At 43.5% G+C, this 23,292-nt stretch overlaps 1 protein-coding gene across 1 annotated transcript in view; it reads right to left on the reverse strand.

Moving 5' to 3' along the window:
• ARHGAP32 (Rho GTPase activating protein 32) overlaps positions 1-23,292 on the reverse strand; it is a 104,956-nt gene that overhangs the window by 75,868 nt on the left and 5,796 nt on the right. The window contains exons 2-5 of the mRNA XM_082070513.1: positions 21,784-21,892; positions 10,378-10,469; positions 9,348-9,389; positions 8,891-8,975 (exon numbers count right to left, since the gene is read on the reverse strand). Coding sequence (XP_081926639.1) covers positions 8,891-8,975; positions 9,348-9,389; positions 10,378-10,469; positions 21,784-21,891 — 327 coding nt within the window. The 5' untranslated portion in view covers position 21,892. The remainder of the gene's footprint in view (positions 1-8,890; positions 8,976-9,347; positions 9,390-10,377; positions 10,470-21,783; positions 21,893-23,292) is intronic.

The raw sequence follows: 23,292 nt of genomic DNA on the forward strand, positions 1-23,292 counted from the left end.
CGAATGATAAAGTAGATTCTATAAATGAGAATAAATAACGCTGACCCAATTTGCACAAGTAAATTCCACTGCAAGTCTGGTCTGCAGGGTCTTCACCCGTGATGAATGAAGCCGTCCACATTCAGTAGATAAGCAGCCACCAATAAAACTTTTCAAAAAGAAACAGACTGTAAGCAAAAGCAAACAAGCCTTGCACATCACGTATAACACTGAAGAATTTGCAGGACCAAGCTCAAGAGAGAAGGCAGGGAGGGGGAAATCAGTGTCACTACAGCCACAGCCGAGAACTCCTTCCCCAGGAAAAGCGTTATTTATTATCTGGCTATATACCAACTTGTCTTGCTGACAAGAGGAGCAGCAAATGAAGGGCAATAATCTCCCTTTAGCTGGCAGGAGGAAGCGATAGAAGCTGAGGGAAGCTCACCCTGTTTCCTCCACGACCCCACAGAGTGGGAAAGATCAACAACCACTCACCTTCACACATCGGGCTGGGCGAAACCCGGTGCTTTCAGTATTTAGCTACACAGCCCCCAGTTTCCAAAAAGGTTAGTCTGTCATTAAACTGACCACCGAATACATTCTAATATAATTCAGTTATATTATTTGTTAAAGACATTATTGTAGAAAGACTGGAGCTGTCAGTCCAGGGAAACTGAACTCTTTACATCGCACTGAAAAGCATCCCATGCTCCTACACATCAACTGCAGCATTATGACTAATAAAAAACAAAGGGAAGAGGATTTTTTTAACCGAGTTTTTATGGACTTTGTCGGTCACAAGATGCTAAAGATGGATTCCTGCAAAATAACATTTTAACCTTTGAAATTCCCAGATGACAGTTCAGGGAAGGCGAGCTGTGAACCACTCGGGTCACACTGGAAACAGGACTATGCCCCGAAGACTCGACCTGAGAACTTCCCATTGGAACTGCAGGGTTGGACGTTTAGTTTTGCATTGAAGCTTTTAATTGCACTCTCCCGAGATAAATGGTTTCGGTATAATCCTGCCACGGGGTGATATATTCTTTGGAAGCTCTTAAACTGACGCTTGTTCTCCATGGAGAAGCACAAACAGGCAGCCCTCGCTCGATCCGAGTTTCTGCAGACTTCAAGGGAAACGGGTGTTGATGACTGAACCGTTACCAACATTTGAACAGAAGCACGGGTGCCGGTGTGAACCTGGCGCAGCACGCTGCGGTCCCCTGGGCGGCACTGTCACAGCACCCAGCGTGACTCAGCTCCTCCCCGGGCAGGTGAACCGACGCGCAGTAACTCAAGGTAAACGGCCAAGTGCTGAAGTCACTAGGGAAGCAATTAGTGGTTACTAATGACAAATTGGGGCCGTCACACAGGAAAGCACTACTTTATGCCAGAGAGCAAAGAGCAGAACCGCTCCAGAAGAAGCCCCCGAGCAGCTCTGTGGACAAATGCAAAATTTGAATTCTTGTTTTGCTTTCTTATGCTGGTATTTCAATTAAGTTTGGTACCAGTAACTCGCTAGTTTCCCAATAAAAACAGTGAGATCTAGTCTTACTGCTACTGTTGCAGATACAGTTTATTTTACAGTGGCTGTTTTATCATAATCTGATATTAGCAACTTGCAAGACACACACGCGCATCATCCTGGCAGGTAATTTAACACATCATCCACGTCTTAATTGTTTTTTCAGTGCACGCATCTTTATGATACACAACAAAGATTTCTAAGAATACATGGATATTTTGTTGTTAAAATCCAAGTCTTCCATCTCTCCTTGTTTATCTTATCATAATAGAAAATTGGAACATTATGTTCTGGACTGCCTCTAAGAGGGCTGATGAATGGCCCATGTTGTTAATATTGATGATATTAGATAGGCATGAAAAATTGAAGCCAGTTGAGAGGAAAGCAGCACTCGGGGACTAAAGCTTCACTGTGCCCTCTGATTCAGCATCAGCGCCAACCAGCTCTAAAAAGATCTTCTGCTTACTTTGAACTCCACTTAGTTTCAAGCAGCTAGAAACCGAGGGATACAGGGAGGCTTAAAAGAGTTCAGAGGAATGAAGGGACCCTGTACCAGGGGAAATAAAAACCACCACAGCTCGCCTGGGGTGTATTCAAAGTGCACATCGCAGGTCTAGTGTTACTGCTAAAATGCTTTAATAATTCAAAATGCACGCGCTAGCCTAAGAGCTCGCTTCTCCAAAAAGAGTTTCCAAACTCCATCTAGCTTGTAGTTAGTTTTAAAACAAACGGCAAATCATGACACTGAAACATTGAGCCACAGGAGAAGGTGCGTGGAAGGGGACGCTGATGCTTCTCAAGCCTCACACCTTCCCTACACCTAAATAACCCTGAATTTCCCCACCTTAGCAAGGCAGCACCCTCGTCCTGATATGACCCTTCCTTCATGCAAATCCTTTGTACCCCAGGGCTCCAGCTCCCACTGGGTTCCCTGCCCATTCCAGAGTTGCTACACCTATAATTATTGCAGATAAAGAAATAGTACATAATTTACCAACATTTCAAAGTAAATTCCTGGACTCATGCTGGAAAAACAACAGAATATGTTTTGGCTTTTTGAACTACTTCAAGCTGCTAAACGGGAACTTGGCCCAAAATCATTTAATTTAAAGCCTGAATGTTTTGACACGTCATGTCGGCCATAAATAAGGTTAACACTCAAGCACCATAAAGGTCAATTATACAGCTGGACTGAACGTCAAGGTAACGTATAAGAATTTTTGTTAGTATCCAAACATAAATTGTCAGGACCAGACAATACCATCCACCCAAGAAGTGAGATTTCCAGTAAGGTAATTTGTTTTATAACCATATTTATAAGCTTCAGCAGTCTCCCAACAGAACATGATTAATTTTAAGGCAGGTTCACGGATCCTGAACAGGCTCCTCTGCCTTCTGGGAAACAAAACATTGAAAGGAAGAAATTTAGGAATCTACACAAATCTCTCTGTTAAAACCAACAGTTAAAACCAACAACAAAACTTGGGCCTCAGCTTAGAAGATCTAGAATCATCCTCTCTGATTTACACATTGCATTAGGGATCCTGTCACAGCCCAGCAAATGTTTCCATGTATAATACCTAAATACTAAGCGTTGGTTTTCAAAGACTGGAAACTACCTGGACACCAGGTTATGCAACCTGCACAAATAAACCTTCTCCATCGGGTTCCTACCTGGCAACACACACGGACCATATCTGGTCTGCTCAAAGCAACACATCAGAAAGCCAGAGACAGCCAAGAATACAAATTTTGCAAGATTGGGTTATATCCTACCTGGGCTTCTTCACCAGGAAATGAAGGAAATATTTATAACTAGGGGATGAAGGGACACACACACCATTGGAAAGCAAAGCTAATGAATGAACAGCTGAAAAACTCAGAGCCAGACTTGCTACCCCTGAGCTGCCAACTCTGTCATCAAACCTCAAAATTCTGGGACATCAGCACAATCTAAACAAACTGCCTTTTTTGCAGGTAGGTAAACATTAAATGTAAATGTTGCCCGTAATGTTTGGTTTAACAGCTAATACATCCAGCGGTGTGACAAACCTCCAGCAGAGAACCCAACCACAGCCCTGCTGCTGTGAGTCTGGGGGATCGTATCAACGGGAGTTCGTTACTGATTCAATCACACCCGCACATCTATGAGCACAACGTTCTGCTGCACTTTAACACCATTCCTGTTACCAGTATGGCTTACTACCTACAAAAACACAAGGGTTTAATCCTCTTTCAAACTATGAAACACTAGTGTAAAAGGGATTATTCTTCTGGAGCCCAAGGATTCTTTTCACATTTTTAATATATTTTAATTATATATATAATACATCTTTCTGTTTTTTTTCAGGTCATTAAACCTCAGGGAAGAAAAAATTTCCAACACAACTCCATTCCAGTTACTAATTAAAACAATTTTTATACATTTCTGTGACACGCTGCTAAAGATGATTTATGATGGTGGCAAACAGCAGGAGGTCAATGCCAACATTAACAGCTGGGCTTATTACACATTCACTTCCAAGATTTACTTGTGCCATCAAACAGCCACTATGCAGCAATAAAAACTACAAATCCACAAACAAGTTTGCTATATTTTCAGTGAAAATGCAGGGGAAGAAAGAAAGAGGCTGGATTTCTGCAGGTTGCTGTTTCCAAATTGGAGTGCAGAGAAGAGCCCGCTATGCACAGATTTCCATGAAAGCTTTGTCATAAAAAGGCTATCCCAGATTTGCCGTTTTTGCCCCAGATATCCTCCCAGTTTGTCGAGCGGGCTTTAATAACTGGTAGACAATTCCCATCAACCCTGCCCAATAAAGCTGGATCACTAATAAGGCCGTTCCCTTTATCCACAGCAAGCAACAACTGTAAAACAAGTAGTAAATGTGTGAGCAGGAATAGTAAAGTCATACTTGAAGTTGCCCTACGATAAAGCCCAGCCTGGATTGCTCCCCGTTCCAGTGGCAGAAAACCAAGCGAGCTGGAATTTCGCAGGTGTGATCTTGTTCCAAGGAGGAATTTTTCTGAGGAGTTAGCGGCAAGTTGGACGCAAGACTGGGAAACAGAAGAATCCAAAAACTGAGGTGAACTTACTCGAATATTTTCCTAACTTTTTTGGCATCAAGAAGCTTGGCCTAGAGTCTCCAAATGTTTGAAATGTGTTGACCTTGGCAGGAGACTGTGCCAATGTGCAGGGAGTTGTGGCTGGAATTAAGTTAATAGAAGCAGTTTCCACCTACACTATGAGCAGAGTTGTTTTTCTATACCCACGTCCTTAAAACAGCCCTTGCGACATCTTCCCCGACCACTTGAGAAGGCAACATTAAAGAAACCATATGGAAAAGATGGGGAGTGAGAGAGGAAGCCCTTGATCGAAAGAAGGGGAACATAAGATATTGGAATATGGCAAAGTCATTTTGGGGGGAGATAAAAAGCATCCAGAGATGAAAAGCTAGATAGAAAGAAGCACTACTTTGTAAGCAATACGGGTACGCATGTCATAGCCACTTCATACATTCGGAAAGACAAAGCAAAACCCAGCAATATTTGCTTTCGCAGCAATACAGAGCTGCGAAACCAATACAGAGCAAAATTCAGGCCAGTTTTTGTGATTTTTAGGATGTATTTCCTAACTGCTGTTTCATGTTTCGCTTTTTAAAAGAAATATTTTTTTTTCCTTTTTAAACACTTTGCAAATGAGCGGAATAAATGAAGACGTTACTGCTCACACTGCCAAGATATGAGAACGATCCTGCCCACAGCAGAACAAGCCTCCTACACCAAAGGCACTGAGAAGGCTCCATTTGGAATCACTGATGGAAGGAGATTGGAGCTGAGCTGCCCAGCTGCACACACAGAGCAGGGAGCACTGCTCCCAGACCCAGCCCAGCTATGGAGAGGTTCCACCTGTGCCAGAAACTTTCTTAAACTCCCCCAGTTAAGTCCAGAGTAAGGCACCTGGTCGGGCTTTACCACTTTTGTTTCCTTTGCAATCCATCTCAGGAAGAACAATTACTGTATAATTAACAGAGATACCTTCACAAGCACATTTCTCTCCTCCGCACTCCTTACTATTAAATAAAAGAAAAAAGGCAAATCAGAGGATGATGACCCCGAAAAGCACCTTCTCAACAGGCTTTGTTGACAAAAGGCACAGGAAGAAGTGAACTGCCCTTTGTGACGCTTCGAACTCTTAAAACACAACAGGAAAATACAATGAGGGGAGCAAGCCACGGCGGGCACTGAAAGGCAGCCCGTCAGCTCGGCTGGACGCTGCACCGTGCCAAAGGCCTTAAACAGCAAACAATACAACACACCCACGGAATTCCTGGCAGCCGAAGCCTCGGAAGCGATTCAGCTCCAAAGACTTCCTTGGCCGCTGCTAACGCTCCTGCCGCTCGCAGTGCCAAGGCTCAGCAGATAAGGAGAGGCTCTTCCACGCGCCCTAATCCTGCCCTGTTCTAACAGGGTTTATTTTTAGAAGGCAGCGACATAAATGTGAACACAGAGGGACACGGGCGTGCTGCTCGAAGGGCTCATCTGCGTCAGGATTGCTGAAGGGATGGGAACGGGAAACGCTGCACTTGCTGTCCCTTAGCAATGGGTTTCTCAGACAGCAAATAATATTATCTGGAAAGCACCGAGCTGATCAGCTCTTCATATTCCACTACTAAAACATACTCAGCTAAAGATCATTTCATAATTGTTTCAAGTGAAGAACAAAGTATTTCTGGCAGGACGTAAATATATTTACAGAACACCCCATCACTATTTCTCCTGTTCATATTAATGGCACATAGCACTAAGTAAAAATCACATCTGTAGCATGTTGGGGGAATATTCTACTCTGTATAACTTAGCGACACAGGGTTTTGTTGCAGTAGTTCAGACCCTATGTATTAACAAGCCCGAGAGCTCACTAAAAGGCCCTGCGACACAACTGCTGGACCGAGATGCTCCAATTACGTGTGAATGCGTTAACCTGAGCAGCTCCACAGCTAAAAACGAAAAGCTGGATGGTGCAATGGAATCAGCCAGGGCCCAGCACCATGTTTGTGCACTGAACTGCAACTCCAGTGGGTGTCTGGAAGATACCGTGCTGTTCGGTGCGTGCGCATCAACTCTCTCCGCGTTAGTCCAGCCTTTCTGCCTTAATGTCAGCCCTGGAATTGATGCTGAGGACTTTCAAAAGTTCAAACTTCAGTGCTGAACTGACCGCTCAGGTGCCCTGTGCAGCAATACGTGTGCAAGCAACGTGTGGTTTGTATCCTAATGAACCGGGTTTTGACGTTCGCCAGGGCCTGTGGAAAGGCAGCGGAGCTGAACAGAGAAGGAAGGCAGCAGAACCGGCCAAGGCGATGTAAGCGCCACCCAGCCATGGTGACATCTCCTTCGGGAGCCACAGCTCTGCCCCTGCTAACAAGCCTCCTGAACATGTATCCAATGTGAAACTAAAATAAATCTACTACGCAGTACCCGGCTTTTCATCATAAAAATAAAAATCAATTATGTGGCCTTAAAAACTAAATGCAGTAATAAATGTATAGGTTTTGGCAAAATGCCAGTGAATTTCTGCCAGTGATGCAATGTGTAAAGCTCACCCTGTAACCAGGGCTTTGACATCACTACCTTTCCTCGGTAAACCAGCAATTTCCTGCTGATGCAACATGTGTCTTTCCGGCCAGGTTAAACACATTGCAGCATAGCAGAACACTTCTAAAGGGAAAAGCATCCCAAAACGCACCTACTTATGTCAGCAGGGTGCTAGGATAAGAAGAGAACAAATCCTTTTTTATACATCTCAGAAAGTTAATTTAAAACGATCTCATGAGGCAAAAAGCCAAGATATTAATACCGATTGCACCATGAGACCATATTAAAAGTGACATAAACGTTACAAAACAACCTGAAATTTGGCCAGGCTGTTAATAGACAGCATTACACAATTCCTGACACCGCCAGATAATACTGCATTTCTACTATGCAAATTTTTAACAGTGAATAGATTTTGAAAGGAGTTTTACACCCACTACCCCTCCAATGCAACCGGGTAATTCACTATTAGGTGCCAAGCTGTCATTTACAAGTCACTCCTGCCTACTGCTGTTCTCTGCTCTACCTTGCTATCACAAAGGAGCCACTAATAAATGCCACTTGATTAAAATGTATGAGCCCCATGGGAACCTATTTTTAAGTCTGTAAACTAATACTGCTGTTGTATTAATAGGTTTCATTTATTTTACCATTAATACTGGTCTTCTACTAAGGAAATACTGCAATGCTCTAACCTTTGGTATTTCAGGAGAAAAGCTCTGTTCTGAAGATATTTTTACCCATTCTACGAAGTCATAGAAACCTGCTCAACACCTACTCGAACATAAAACTTCTCTCCAAAACGACTGAAAAATCAGTGGTGTTAAATCAGAAGATTACCAGGAGACAACAAACAGGGACATAGATGAATCACACCGTTCCTACACAAAGAAACTGAAAATACAGAAACACGGTTTTGCTTCAGAAGCTCCTGTTTGCATCAGCAGCCCAACGTCCAGAGACCTCGGTAGGAACCCAAACTCATTCTCAGCAGGAATTTTTACAGAGAGAGAAAAAACGGATGCATAATTCCGCTTGCAAAACTGTCAAGTCCGGAAACATGAAAGGCTGTAAATAATTCACTCCGTATTACAGGAAATGTTTTACAAATGAAAAGGTTGTAACCTCTTTTTGGCTACAGGGCTGGCAGATGCTGGAGGTGTTCCTGCTTCTCGAAGCTCAGAACAAGATGTGCCCCGTTGATGAGAAACCAGCAGCGATTGTGGGTTCTCAGCCCTCCCCGGTGCTGCTCAATGAAAAACGCTCCTGCCTGTATTTCTGATGGCTGGATCACAAAGGAGCGAAGCCTGCGCGATTCTAGAAATGCAGCTCGGGCTGACTACCCACTTCTTGTATTCTGATGACACAGCTGCTGCAATGCACAATGCAGAGCCAAGACAACGTGAAGAGAATGGATAAATTGGAATTATTTATGTTTACATAAATACGTTCACACAATTGTTTGAAGATACACACACAAGCTAAAAATATGCATGCAGTTATTACAGATGCCTCAATAATGAGCGTTTGATGCGGTCTTAAAATAGCAACATCAGTCAAATCCAGTGGAAATAAAAGCAGCTCCTGCCTCCAAGGGGCGGCCACACGGCTGAGGACACATTCTGGCTCAGAACACAGAAGTAAAGAGACTTGATTGATTTAACTTCTTATCACTAAACGTTTTGCAACACACAAACCAAACCTTAGCGGAGGTCCCCCTGCTGCCGCCCCCACCAGGTTACTTGGGAACCAAACACAATGTTGTTTTGTATTTAAAAGAAATCTCAAACTCACCTGTATGTTGCCAAAATCCACATTTTCATAATGGAAATGTGCACATTCAGCCATCTTCGGGAAATGACCCTTTGTAAAGGATAACCTGGAGCACATCAAAAGCACACCATGAGATGGATGCAAATCACTGCAACAATGCTCAGCATCAAGTACTGTTATAAAATGCAGTTACTGATACAAAATAATCACGACTTTCTCATCCTAAAGCCAAGGGAACAGAGGGATTTGCTGATTGATGCACCAGAACAGTGAGAAAGGAACTGAGCGAGGAAGGAAAACTAAATTGCAAAGTGGTTTTTATCACCGCATCTTTAAAGAACCGTGTGGCATTTCATCAACACCAAAGCCCACATCTTTAGGAAACGGTGCAGGGACAAGCGGCTCTACCTTCACAAATGCATTTTTGCAGTGCAAATAAACAGCCTTACACGAGACACATAGGAAAGGAGAACTTTACCTGTGAAAGGCATCACAGCCCATCAGTCCCGGGTTGATGTATCTGAGGGTGCAGAACAAACGCTATTTATCCTTTGCCTTTTTAAAATTCAAAAGTGAGGCATCATTATTCCCAAGTGTCTCCAGCTACAGTGATGGCTGATGGGGAGATCCTCTGGCTCTGCAACATGCTCTTGCTTCTGCTGAAGCTATTATAGACTCCTATAGATATTTCTGGGGCTGAGCCAATGAGATTGTCATTATCTAACTCTCTCTTCCCACGGGAATATAAGTGGGAAGTGAGATGCAGCATCTGGCTGCTCAGCGCTCAAGCAAAGAGCCATTTCCCCTACAGCATCAGAGCACAACGAGAGGCGATCAGGATGCACAGATCGAGAAATATTGGGGAGTTCTGGTCCTCAACTCCGCATCCTTAGCAAAGAGAAGTCAGGTAACAGTTTTAGTTTTGATCGCTTTTGCAGGGTGGAGGTTTGAAACCTTCGCTGCAAGCGTAAATTGGTTTACATTCGCTGGGAGAAAATGAGATTGGGAGGTCAGAGAAGAAAAAAAAATCCCTAAAAAAGAAAAATTGTGCCAAATCCATTCCAATGGAGAGGCAGGTACACCTCTTCAGAGGGAAAAAGTGCCAAATATAAAATATATCTAGGCCACCCACTTGTCCTGGTTTAGCTTCCCAGAGCATAAGGAGGCAGGGAAAATGAGCTCATTTATACATCGCCTGGGCTTCTCTTTAGCTTTGCTTATTTATTCATTTTAAATGAATCAGTTTCAGGAAGAAATCACAAAACTTTAAAACCGCAGCAACAGGGAGGTTTGAAACTGTGACAAGCTTTGCTTCTATGGCCAGAAACAGCTGAGACAGCCAACAAAACCTCTCGTGTCCCCAGTTTTAGCTATAATTTACTTTGTTTCGCATGGATTTTGGTCGCTCTGATGAAGACACTATCAAAAATGGGAGCACAACAGCTAGAAGCCAGGATATCAACACTGGAAGCCCCACAGACAGGAAAATCAAAGAACAGCGCTCTTACTTTTTCACATTCTTCACTTTCATGCTGGCTGTGCTGCCGCAGGTCCGCAGCGGCAGCTCCCCCGCGATGTCGGGGATATCGGCACCTCTTGCCTGCAGAAGGAAAAAGAAGGGGAAAAAAATGACTGCATGTTAATTCTTAGTAATAACTGCAAGATCCAGTATTTCTTCATTACTATTTTTGGCTTCTAAAGAGATTTCCAGAGGTAGGAGGCTAACGTGCGCTCCTACACGCCATATTTGGACTGCTCATTAAGTACCTGATTTTCCAAACATCTGTGCACTGAGATTCAGGCGGAGGGGCTGGAAGAAGCTGGATAGCTCATACAGTGGAAAATCCAATTAATGTGGGAGGTGAGCTTTTAAAAAAGCTATTGGTCTAAGTGCATGAATATTAAAATTCCTGAAGGAGGAAACCATGGTCTCTGCTGTTGGCCAGAGATAATTCATTAGTGATGAGCAGCTGAATGAGCTTTTTCCTGCTTTATAAAGTGCACTGTAAACATGACTAATGTCCAAAATAGACAATGCTCAAGCAAGAGGAAGAGGCACTTCAGTGTTGCCTCTCTTACAGGTATGGAATACAAAAAGTATTACATCAAATCCATTTTCTAATGACAGGAGTGAGCAGATAAGTTCCCTGATCCAGAGCAGCACCAATGTTCCTAAGCTGCTCCACCAAAAGATGCCTGAACAGTCACATATAACAGAAAACAGCTGTAGGCTGCAATGTAAAACACAGAAATCACTAGGTCTTCACCTCCAAAACTTTAGAGTCAGACAATTACACAATTCCAGCTAGCAGCCCACCTATGAGATGAACAACAGGAGAATCTTGCTCATCCCCCTCCCTGAAGCTCTGATTTGATCTTGCCACGGGTCAAATTTACATGTGCTTCACCACATCACAAAGAGCAGCAGTAAATAAGGCAAAACCATTCGCCATGCCCATATTCATTACCCAACAGCAGCAGAGCCGGAGGGAGCGATTCGCCTGGTTCAGCTCAGACATGCACGCGGTGCGCGCTCAACGCCGTCATCTACCGCAGGCGACTCAGGCACCAGAGATGAACAGGCACCTTGGGTCTGGGTCACCGGCTTCCGAAAACCAGACTGGGGGAAAAGCCACCCTGCTGCAGGAGGATCTATGTCTGCCTGGACGCCGGGACTCCAGGCTGAGCCCGGCTCAGATGCAGACGTGCACCACAGACATCTGAATTCATCCAACCAACATGAGCAGAGCACAAGTTCTCCTCATGCAAACTCCTGTGATTTCCAGCACTGTCCTGGGAAAAGGGATGCTGTGGCTGTTAGAAAGGAGCTCCCTCCTTTCAACATAATTGAATACCTTTGAATCACATAATCACACAACGTCAGGGATGGAAGGAACCTCGAAAGCTGATCCAGTGCAATCCCCCCATGGAGCAGGAACACCCAGATGAGGTGACACAGGAAGGTGTCCAGGCGGGTTGGAATGTCTGCACAGAAGGAGACTCCACAACCCCCTGGGCAGCCTGGGCCAGGCTCTGCCACCCTCACCGGGAAGAAGTTTCTTCTCAAATTTAAGTGGAACCTCTTGTGTTCCAGTTTGAACCCATTACCCCTTGTCCTATCACTGGTTGTCACCAGAAGAGCCTGGCTCCATCCTCCTGACACTCCCCCTTTCCATATTGATCCCCAGGAATGAGTCACCCTCAGTGTCCTCTTGTCCAGCTCCAGAGCCCCAGCTCCCTCAGCCTTTCCTCACACGGGAGATGCTCCACTCCCTCCAGCATCTTGGTGGCTGCGCTGGACTCTCTCCAGCAGTTCCCTGTCCTGCTGGAGCTGAGGGGCCACAGCTGGACACAAGATTCCAGGTGTGGTCTCCCCAGGGCAGAGCAGAGGGGCAGGAGAACCTCTCTGACCTACTGACCACCCCCTTCTAACCCACCCCAGGTCCCATTGGCTTCCTGGCCACAAGGGCCCAGTGCTGGCTCATGGTCACCCTGCTGTCCCCAGGACCCCCAGGTCCCTTTCCCCTATGCTGCTGTTGCGCCTCTCTCAGCCCTGAACACAAGCGATACTTCAACTCCAGTGTCCCGCAGAACGTGCACACCCAACTCACTGAAGAAAGGCAAGGACAACATTTATATTCTTAAATAAATCTATCCTTGTCTGACTGTTACTAAGCACACAATTGCTTTAGTATGGAATAGGACACTTAAGAGTCTCATTGTGAATTTGAACATTAATAGGATCACCAATTTAATAAATCTTACAGGTCTTTTACATAAGAAAATAACTAATTACAGTAATAAATGTGCAGTTCCTGTAAGCTGCTTTCAGGCAAAGCTGGATGTGCTCGCCTTAATTTTCTAAGGAACAGAATTTCTGTAGGAAGAAAAATACTTTTTCTCCTCTGTCAGCAGTAGAAGCTGGTGAGATATAAAAATGGATAAACAGACCTGACAGAAAAACGTGGGCCCCGAGCCAGCCTGAGACTGCCCTGGATCCGGCTCAAAGCAGCAGAGGCCAAACTCCCACCTCCAGGAGACCCAAATGCAGCGTCCCTCTGAAGAAGGGGGATTATCCTCTTCTTCCCACTTATGTCCAGACCCTGCTGAAGGAGATACCTGCCAGCCCATTTCCAGCAGCACGGATCCATTTAAAAGGACTCCGATGAGATGCAATACAGTCATTAACTTGGGTTGCTTTTCCAACTTGATGTGAGCTCTTTGGACTCGGCTGTACAACGACAGTCTCGTAAGTCTCACAATTGAGGAGAAAGGGTAACACGGTGAATTTGTGCAAGCTAAAATCTTTAGTATGAAGTACTAACACCAGGAAGAAATTGCTGGATAGATAAGCAAAAAAGAAACTGATTGCAATTTTAGAAACCATATTGCTCCAAAATAAACTGCAACTACTTTCCATTTAAACCAAAGACACATAGCTACAGAAAACCACATTTTATTCACCACTCCTTGGAACCTGTTTTGATCCCAAACCTGGCAGGCACAATGTCACCCTAGGTTACCCTCCTGTCCAAACACAACACTCCAAATGAGATTTGTCAGCTTTTGTGATTTGTGTCACGGCAATTTAATTTTAAAAATCATTTTGAAATAGTTGAATTATTTACACCTGAAAATTAGCGAGCTAGCATCACCCGTTGCTTCTCACCTCCCTGTTTTCTATGCGTCGCTGTTCTGCGGAAGCCCAGTAATTGCACACAGCAAATCTGTTTATGCAAATCCTGTAGTGCCATTTACACAGCTCGTTGGCACTGCTGCATCAATCTGCTTTGGTCCAAAACTTCACAAACAAATTAGGACTTGATGCAGAACACAGTCAATTGACTTTACCAGGGTCCTCAGTTCTCCCACGCTGACAGTCTTGATGGTCGGTCATTGCATTATTAAACCATCACGGCCGTTTGCTCGGTGGGTATCAGGGGACCCCTGAAGAAGCTACATCACTTGTGCAGTTTTCAAGTGTTGCTTGGGAACCGGGGTGTCCAGCTTTAAGCGTGCAGGTTTGAAATTTTTGGCCTTTATAGACATCATTTGGAAAACTTGAGCTTTGCGCTCTCTAGCACACAAAACCTTAGTCATAAATAATTTATAGCTAAGAACTCCACTGCATAATGTGAAAGGATTTTCTCCTAAAAAGTCTTATTGTATCTATCAGAAAACATGTCAACCTGTCTCCCTCACATCCAGAAATGTAACACGATTTGAAAAATACACATAAAATTGAAGAAAACAGTCCAGTGAACATAATGTGATAAAGTTTCCACCCTGATATACTCAATAGGGGACAATGTGGAACCTTCGCAAACCCCACAGCTCTCCTGCTGCCGCAGAATTGCACTGGGATGCACTACCAGAGAAGAAAGGGTGGACTCCCATCGACCTCCAGGAATCCCATACCCACTTAACTGGTTTTCCATAATACTACTATAAAATCCCTGAGGAGGAAAGGTACTTTTAGCCAAGCTTGACACAAAGCAAGAGTAACTATTAGACAGGCAACAACATTTATGCATCTTCCTACCATCAGTCTCTCGGCAAAGCCAGTTTGGAGGGACCAGATTGCTCTGGATTCTTTCAGCACACGGCCTTGTTTCTAAAAACGGCAGAGCTGACTCAAAATGCTTGTTGGTTTCCATGACAGTCCTTCCTTTACATCATTTTCATTTCCCCTTCATTTTCTTGGAGGGGAAAAAAGAGAGGGGAATAAAAAAGACAAAACCTCACAGAGCTCTCCAAAGAAACCAAGCTTTGCTAGAGTTTTACTTCTTCACTGAAGAACAGCAGCAAATGGGAATGTTGTTTCAGTAGAAGTCGTTACTGTGTGATCAAGAGGATGAACTGGAGCGGCCAGTCTATGCCATTTGAGATCTGACGTTGGTGTTTCTGCTCTTGGGTACCAACCAGCTACACAAAGCTGGGTCAGCATCCACTTCTTGGCAGATCTTACTTTGCAACGCTATCGAGAACCTGTCCTATAAATCACTGCGAGGTAGAAGACAGGATCTCCATTAGCACCATTCTGCTTCTACCAATTACTGCTCAAAACTCAGCCTGAAGCATGAAGAAAGAATAAATATGGTTCATCTTGGCTTCATACTTCACAGCCACTAACACACCCCAAGGAGACAAAGCTCTACTCTCACTTTATGTGCTGTAGCAACTATCCTGGTTCTCCACAATAAATAAATCAGCAAAGCAGAGGAAAAATGCTTCCACTAAACTGAAAGTCACCGTGTCCAAACTGCTACAAATAGCTCCAAGTGAGAGGTCCCCGACTCTGCAGCATTTATCTCCCCAAGCAATATCCTGAAAAGGATTAAAATGTACCTGAGCACAGGAAGGCTGTGACTGGGCCACTTCTTTAAGGAATGTACAGTCATCAATGAAGGTGCAACATTCATCCCAAAATGCCAGAGGCACAGTGACAACGTGATGGAAATCAAGTATTTGCCAAGTTCTTTGTAATGCCACTTTCCATTGATTCATTTAGTGGATGCAAATGAGTTTTCCAAGTACTTTCATACAGGATGTTTGTGTCCCTTCAATACATTTCAGCTACATTTCTCAGAGCCGCTTAGGATATTGGGCCATATTTAAAATGCAGAAGCAATAGTATCTGGTTTATGTACCTGGGGCCGACATTCGCAGCTTAAACAAAAATATCTGCTTGTTATACTACAGCAGCTTTACTAAAGGCAAACAAACACCCCCCCTTCAGCTGTGCGTTTCCCAAGTGACTTTCTGAAGAACGAGCCCCGTGCTGTTCAGGGGCTGAGCGGCAGAGCGCAGCACCGGCACGTCTAGCAGCCACCTCCGGCTCTGCAAGGCTGCAACCAAGGACAGGCTCCTGTCCTCACGCCCAGGGGGCCTGTGCACCCACCTCTACATCCTCACGAGAAAGGAGCAGGCATCAGGTCAATCTCACCCCCGAGAGGACAAGGGTCTAGCGTGCTCTCATTACAGCAATCCAATGCAAAAAAGCACCTTTGAGATCCAACAGAAAAGCACAAAGGCGGTTTTCAGAACGAGAAACAGTTGAATTTTTATATATATTTTTAAATTTAAGTCATCACGTAGCTCCTTAACCTGATCCTTGTTGCGAAGATAAAAGAGCTATCCCTTGTGACGTGGCAGAGGACAGCTGTAGGACTGGCTTAAGTGCAGGCATAGCTCAAGGCCAGGACTGCTGGGGTTATTAGAAGGAGTGCTGACTTTTTAGATTTAGCTCCCAGCTCAGGGACTTGGGAATGCAGGGAAACAGTTACCCAGCGAGATGCCTTTAAAACCTCACAGTAAATGAGAAATGTAATAGACGAAAGGCAGTGAAAAAAAACAAGTGCTTCCAGTAGGAAAACTCTGGGCTACACACACTCCTAATCACATGTTCAAGAAATCTGCATTCAATAAAGATACTTTCATGTGTATCGTTTTTTGAGTTGAGGACTTTTAATTCCATTTTCCATCTTCCCTGTCAATGTTCAATTGTTCTAGCCGGTGCTTACTGCATGCCAGGGTTGACAGGGAATTCTTCTCTTTCAAAAGACCACACAGGATGTGTGTTTTCTACTCCCAGCTTTTCCACTCCAAAGCGGGAAAAAAATAAGAAAAAGGAAAAAAAAAAAACACTTTTAAGCACTGCCATGAGCTGGCAAATGAAGGGAAACCTCTCATTCCTGAGACTCAGCATTAGTCCAGGCCATCCATTGACCAGAGTTTAAAGGATCAGCCTGGAAAGAACAAAACACAAATTCTTAACTATTCATCTCCTGTGTTTTCAGATAATGTTCACTGGCTCACAGATCCATGGGTAAAACCATCCCCGGCTCACATGTAAAACAACTCATTTGGTAAGTGGGAGCTGAGACACAGACCGAGCAGCTTGGCAGCTGTTTGAACCTACGTGGGCATTGTGACCAAAATTCACCTCTGCAAAGCAGGTTGATTTTATGTCACGCGAAGATTTCCTAAGTGAAGCTTAAAGACACGCGTGGACTTGAACTGATTCTCTGCAGATGAATCAAATGTACCCAAAGGACAATGAATTTCCAGCAAAACTGTCCCATGCTGTATTTTCTTTCATAGCTCTCACTGGTTTTAGAGACAAAAAGGGATGCGACAAGCAAAAGCGAATGGTTAGCTCCTGAGGACGACATTAGCATGGTAACTACCTGCCAGCTTTACGTTGGGCCTTGCCATGGCTATAGCGAAGCAGCAGTGAGATCCTTATTACCATTCCCAAAGCTCTCGGCGGTACAGTACACAGCCTCGCATAATAGCACACAGGCGAAGGAATGTACTTTAGGAACAAAAATCCCACATACAATACGCGTGGGAAAGACAGCCGGGGTTAGAGTCCTTCTTCTGTAAAATGAATTGTAGAAAAAAGCCAGAGAAAAGAGAAGAGTCAATGAGCACAATACTTCAATTCCAGGTCCTTGTTGGCTTAAAAAAAGAGACTCCAAAAATCCCAGCCCCTTGTTTGATGCAGTTTCTACAGCCCATTGTTTCACAGAGGGATGAGGTGATCCTAACCATGGCTTAGGCATAAAAGGACAAGTGGAGCTTTGCGTTGTTATGGTAGAGAGCAATATCTCATCACACAAACAACAACTGATTAATTCAGTCATCAACAAGGAAATCCCACCTTGGTGAGTCCCCTGGCCAGCCAGTGGTTATGCCAATAACAATGTTACGTAGCCTTCATTGCCACGCAGCTACTACAGAGAGCACAACCCAGTGGTTTACTCACAGTGTGATAAACACACACACACTCAGGCTCCCTAATGCCTCAGTAAACCCAGGCTTAAGTGCCTAATGTACATTAATGCATTTTTATGCCTACCTACACTTACGTCATTTGGCAGAGGGCTACTGGGAGCGTTCAAAAAATTAGCCATTAAACTCCAGTGCCACCTCTATCTTTTTCATTGCTGTTACCCCCTAGGACCATAAAAGAAGAAATACTAGTGGTGGCATGTAAATACATGACCCAAACATCTCACGTAGTAAGACACTGTACTGATGTGCATTGGATTCACTCTGCAATAGACAGATAAAATGCAAAATCAGGATGCATTAAAACTGGTGATCACGATGGAAAACAAACTTTACTGATCCAGCCTCAGCAAATTCTAAATCCTTCCTTCTTTACTAAATGTTGCATATAAACAGAAATTTAGAAAATGTCATTCTTTTCTCCTGGGTCAACGCTACACCGCAAGACTGCATATACTGTAAGTGCAACCAGAAACAATCGCTTCTATAGCATCGCCAATGGAAATTAAATGATTGCTATAAATTAATACTTACTGCCAAAAATACGGTATCCATTCTGTTTAATTGAATTCATTTAATTGGCAAACCCAGATAGAAGCCAACGTGCCAATTAAGGGATTGCCCTAATTTTCAGAGATTCTCGGGGACCAGCTTCACGCTGGGAGTTTGCCTGTGAAACAGAAACGACTCGAACCAAGCGGAGAGCAGGCAAAAGAACCAGACGCCACCAACCAATGTCTTGCCAAAAGCTTACGAGGGAAGAAAAATACTTGATTCATGCAGCAATAACAGGGAAAACATGTGATGTGAATTGAAAATGAAATATAGGTTACTGGTGCAATGCCAGACCAGAACTGTTTTGCCCAAAATATTATTACAGCCTTGGTGTGCTGTATGGAACGTTTGTATCATATCAACGCCTGCATTGTCCACGCCATCCAAAATGCCATTTCTGTGCCATCCTTATCTTTGTGACAAACGGCGCCCTGAAGAAGCCACAATGAAGATCTGGGCAGCACTGGGTTAAGTGCTGTACAAAGAATAAGAAACAAACCCCACATTAAGGACAGCAAAATCTTCCTTTAAACTGTTACAATTTACTAATCTCTACACGCTTTTATAAATTGCATTTAAAAATAGTTTTCTCCTCTCTCATGCCCCAGATTTAACAGAGTGATATATTGAGGTCTCATTAAAAAGCCTTTATTACCTTCACAATCTGTGGTACATTACCTTATCTAGTTTCAAATGCCGAAAATACTACAGCTCTCGGAATCCATCTGACCTGATATGAGAACTAAGGTTATTCCAGGGACTTCATAGGACGGGGTTTAACCTCTGTGCCTTTCTGAAACATCTGTAGGTTTGGATTCTTCCTAACATTCCAGCAGCAGAAGCTGTTAAAGATGATGTGCACCAACATCCGACTACCTGCCTTCTTGCTCACTTAGCATTTGCCAAATTTACCGATTCATAACCATTTCCCGTCAGGAATTCAGAGGTTCCTGCATCACACTTTTTCTAGGCAACCTGCTGATAAACTCATGAGTGAATTCCTGCAGATATCACTGCAGGACGTGACCAGGTGTCAGAACCATCACCTGTATTCTTGTGCTCAGGGCACTAGGAAAAATCTCACTGTAGATAAACCTACCACAGCTTGTATTTGAAAGCGTTCCGAGATTACAGAAATGGCTGACGCTACAGAAAAAACAAACTTTCCAAAGAAAATCCTATTGGTAGCTTTGGAGTGAGTATATTCACCTTATCTCCAGTGCCCGTCATGTTAATGCAGCTTCAGGTGGCAGCTTTCTGTGACAGCACCATTTCAACAGGGTGCATAAGGAAACATCTTATCTCTATCTCGCTGTTTAAATCCTTCTTCCCCACAAAATTTAGACGAATGGAAGGAAAAGGCCATGGGGATGGAGCGAGGCTGCTTGGGGAGAGGTTGTTTTCACTCTGCTTTTTAAATACTGCAACTTACTGAACTCATAAAGAGGTGTTGAGAGTAAGTCAGATGGTCAGTAACATAAACATAAAACATAAAATGACATATTAAGCACAAATATCAATCTGATGACAGACTGAGGACAGTTGTTTTGTTGGTTCATATGAGAAAGATGATACAAAGGCTCTCTTTCAGAACTTCACTTCTTATAACATAGAAATAGAGCACTTTTCGGGACCATAAAAGGAAAAGATACTCTTTTCCTTTAAAATGACATTACTATCTCGGTGAAACGTTAGAAAATCCATATACTGCAATATTACTTGGCTCAAATACGACTTTTCATCCTCAGAACTCAGAGGTGTTCTGCAAAGAAAGTCGGTATCATCAAGCGCACTTTCCAAAGTGGAGCAGAGAGGAAGGAACCGGCACGTGCGGCGGTGACGCGGAGCGCGGCGGGAACAGGAGGCAGGGGCAGCGAGCAAAACCGTGCGTCTAACGCGACCAGATTCTAAATGTATAGACCATGGCGGGGGGGATACAAAATATAGCAGCCCTTGAGGGCCATCCGGGCAGCTGCGTTATTATCTAACTCCAGTAAAGTCTGTCCATGTGCTGCGGCATCTCCTTCGGCGTGGGATTTCATAACCACAGGGAAGTCTCGAGAACCACCAAAAGTACCCCAAAAAAAACAGGTCTCCATTACAAAATCAGTTGTCTTTCTGCTAAACCGCAAACAAGAAACGAGCAGTTAAGTAGTATCAAAGGACTGCAGGTACTCAGGTGCCCAGAATAAACTGGCAATGACAGAAATATTAAAAACAGAGTTTCTGCCCTACCTAATATTTACAGTGTAGGAGGACATTCAACCTCCACACATTTAGAAAGACCTTTAGTTTATTTCTTGTTAAGGAAAAGCTCTGGAAACAAAGCACTTATATAAATTAATAATAAGCACTTCAAAACCTATTGCAGATAAAAGTGGGGAGAGAGCATAGGGATGACTCGCATGTGTTCATCTAACTGTGAATGTGTAAATTGCCTTCTCCCAAAGTATCAAACCAGAGCAGGTGAACCTTTCCTTCATTGTAAATCAACCATAAAAAACCAACACTAACAAATGAGGTATGTCAGCTAACTCATGTTACAGGCGGAGACACTGAACTGGGGGTGTTATCTTTTGGGTTGAAAGTAAAGTTTGGAACAAAATATTATCATTGGCTTATATAGGGTTCAATGATGTTTTTTAAAAGAGTAAAACATAGTACTTATCTTTGTTCCCCTGCTTAAAATTAAAATACATACCTGGCTCACAGAGATTACCTCCACATTTTCCAAACGTTGTGTAAAGAACAGCTAATCCAAGATCTATTTCACATGCCCAGACAGATATTAACGGTGCTTTAAACTTCATCCACTGGGATGAATACCCCTCTGCCCCATACAGCAGATGAACCTGACTGTCCTGCACATACAACTTCCAGACATTCCTATATTGAAATAAGGCCGGTCAAGCTTCTGTGAGGTAAGATAACTTCACAAAACCTCCCCATCAGATCGCCCTACTTGGCTCCTAATAAAACAATATTTGACCTCCAAACTCAGCAAATGCTGGAGGGACTTGGGAAAGTGGAACCGCAGGTACTTCACTGACTCATTTAAAAAGAAAACAAATAGATCAAGGTAATAGAGTTGTCTGTGCCTTCCGTGAGCATGAGAACCGCACTGCTTTTCTGCAATTCTGTTTGCTCGGATGGTAGGTCAGCTTTCAGGCTGAGCTTTTATTTCTGTAGACTTAACCAGCATCTTGCTAAAATCTTCTTCCACAATGCTGCATGCTTCAAAGAGCATGTTCTTACAAGAAGCTCCCTTCGTGCTCAAAAGCCTTGCTCAAAAAGAGGTTAATGCAGACTGAAAATCATTGTGACATCGTATGGACCTTTTAATTGGTTACTAGACTCGCTTTGGGGCACATATTAATAGGGCAGAAGCGTTCCTTGACAAGCTGCCAGGGGAAGGGAAATATTTTGGCCTTGTTGAAAGTACTATGTAATTCATTTAAAACTCTGAAACTCAGGGAAGATAATTTAACGCCCAACTAGAGTATAAGTCGAGGTTGTGCAGAACCAAAAATAACGCATGCAGAAAAGGCGAGAAGGTGTTTTACCATAGCGCTGAGAGTCTCCTCCCAGTCCGGCCTCTCCCTGGGATGGATGCTCCTCTGAAGCTCTGGCACGAAGTCATCTTCTTCTGAATGTACAGAGGACTTCATCATTCTGGAAAGGAAGACAGAGACATTTGATTCTCAGGGACATTGGGGATACTCTGGTGCTCATTTATGTGGCTCATACGACGATATAAATGCTTTCGTAAACCCAGAAATCGTACTCATCAGCACTCATCATTCTTACAGATCCTATCCAAAAGGTGACCACCTTCAATGGCCACAGCTCGGCAGGGTTGTGCTCCAATCCATCTCATTTTATCAAGATAAACTTTTCTTCAGAGAAGGAGCCATCTTTCAAGCACCCTATGAAGTACACTTCAAGCCTGCACAGAGATCAGAGGCTCAAAATCAAAATTTAAGAAGTATTCCTAGCAGCTTCTCAGCCTGTTCTAATGACAGCTCTGCTCTAACAGCCAGACAATCATTATATATCGCACTTGCAGGCTGTATAAATGCGCCTTTGTGGGGATTACGGCGCAGATCTGAAGTACCAAAGACTCGTTGGAAGTCTGGTATTATCCATCCTGATTTCATCAAATACGAGATTCAGGCAGGCTTTTATTTTATCAATACATCGCCATTTATTTACTTAGGGTAACTATTTTGATAATCAACGCTGCATGCAGCAGGGCTGGTTTCGCTGAATGGTAACTGTGCTGATTTATGTACCATTTGGCTAAAACAAGCATCGAGACATGAAGTTCTGAACCCTTGACATCGGTTGCCATGCTGACAGAGGCAGCTGGGCCAAAGCATTTACCTCTCCTTTGTACCCTACAAGAGGGTTAGGAATGAAGTTATTAACACTCGCAGTAATGGCATGTCTGGGTTACAAAATTATATCTCATATAATTTTATACCTAATCTTGTGATCGCATTTCTGCTGTAATAAAAAGCACACCCCAAACCCCTCCCATTGAAACGCCATCCTAGTACTCTTCCCATTGAAGGTGTTTTGGACTTTCACTGGAAATAAGAAAATAAAATCAATTCTTTGAGCATTGGCTGAAAGCAGAATATTCTACTACTGATGGCAACTAAATACGTTGTCAGAGCACCACAAAAGTATTGGCAACGATACTGAAGATTTTCTCTCTGACACAATTATAAGCACTTGATAACCATCTGTGAAGCCTTAATAATCTTCAATAGTAGCTACTTAATTCCATGCCATCTGAGACTTGAGCCCAAAGAAGGCTGAAGATGATAGAGGTAATAAGTCACTCACATTAACAGATTGTCTTCTGGCATGTAAAACCTTAGTGCCACCCCGTTGGGGAAGGAGCTTTCCCAACAGTCAGATGTTGTGATTTCCCTGGGCTCACCCCAAGACAAGCTCGGAATATTATATACATATGTATAATAATATACAAACATTTTATATGCATGTTTGACATTATTTTAATGTATAGAGCAAATAAACAATACAACGTATACGTGTCTGATTCA

Source organism: Streptopelia decaocto, assembly GCF_964273445.1.
Source record: "Streptopelia decaocto genome assembly, chromosome: 21".
Taxonomy (NCBI): domain Eukaryota; kingdom Metazoa; phylum Chordata; class Aves; order Columbiformes; family Columbidae; genus Streptopelia; species Streptopelia decaocto.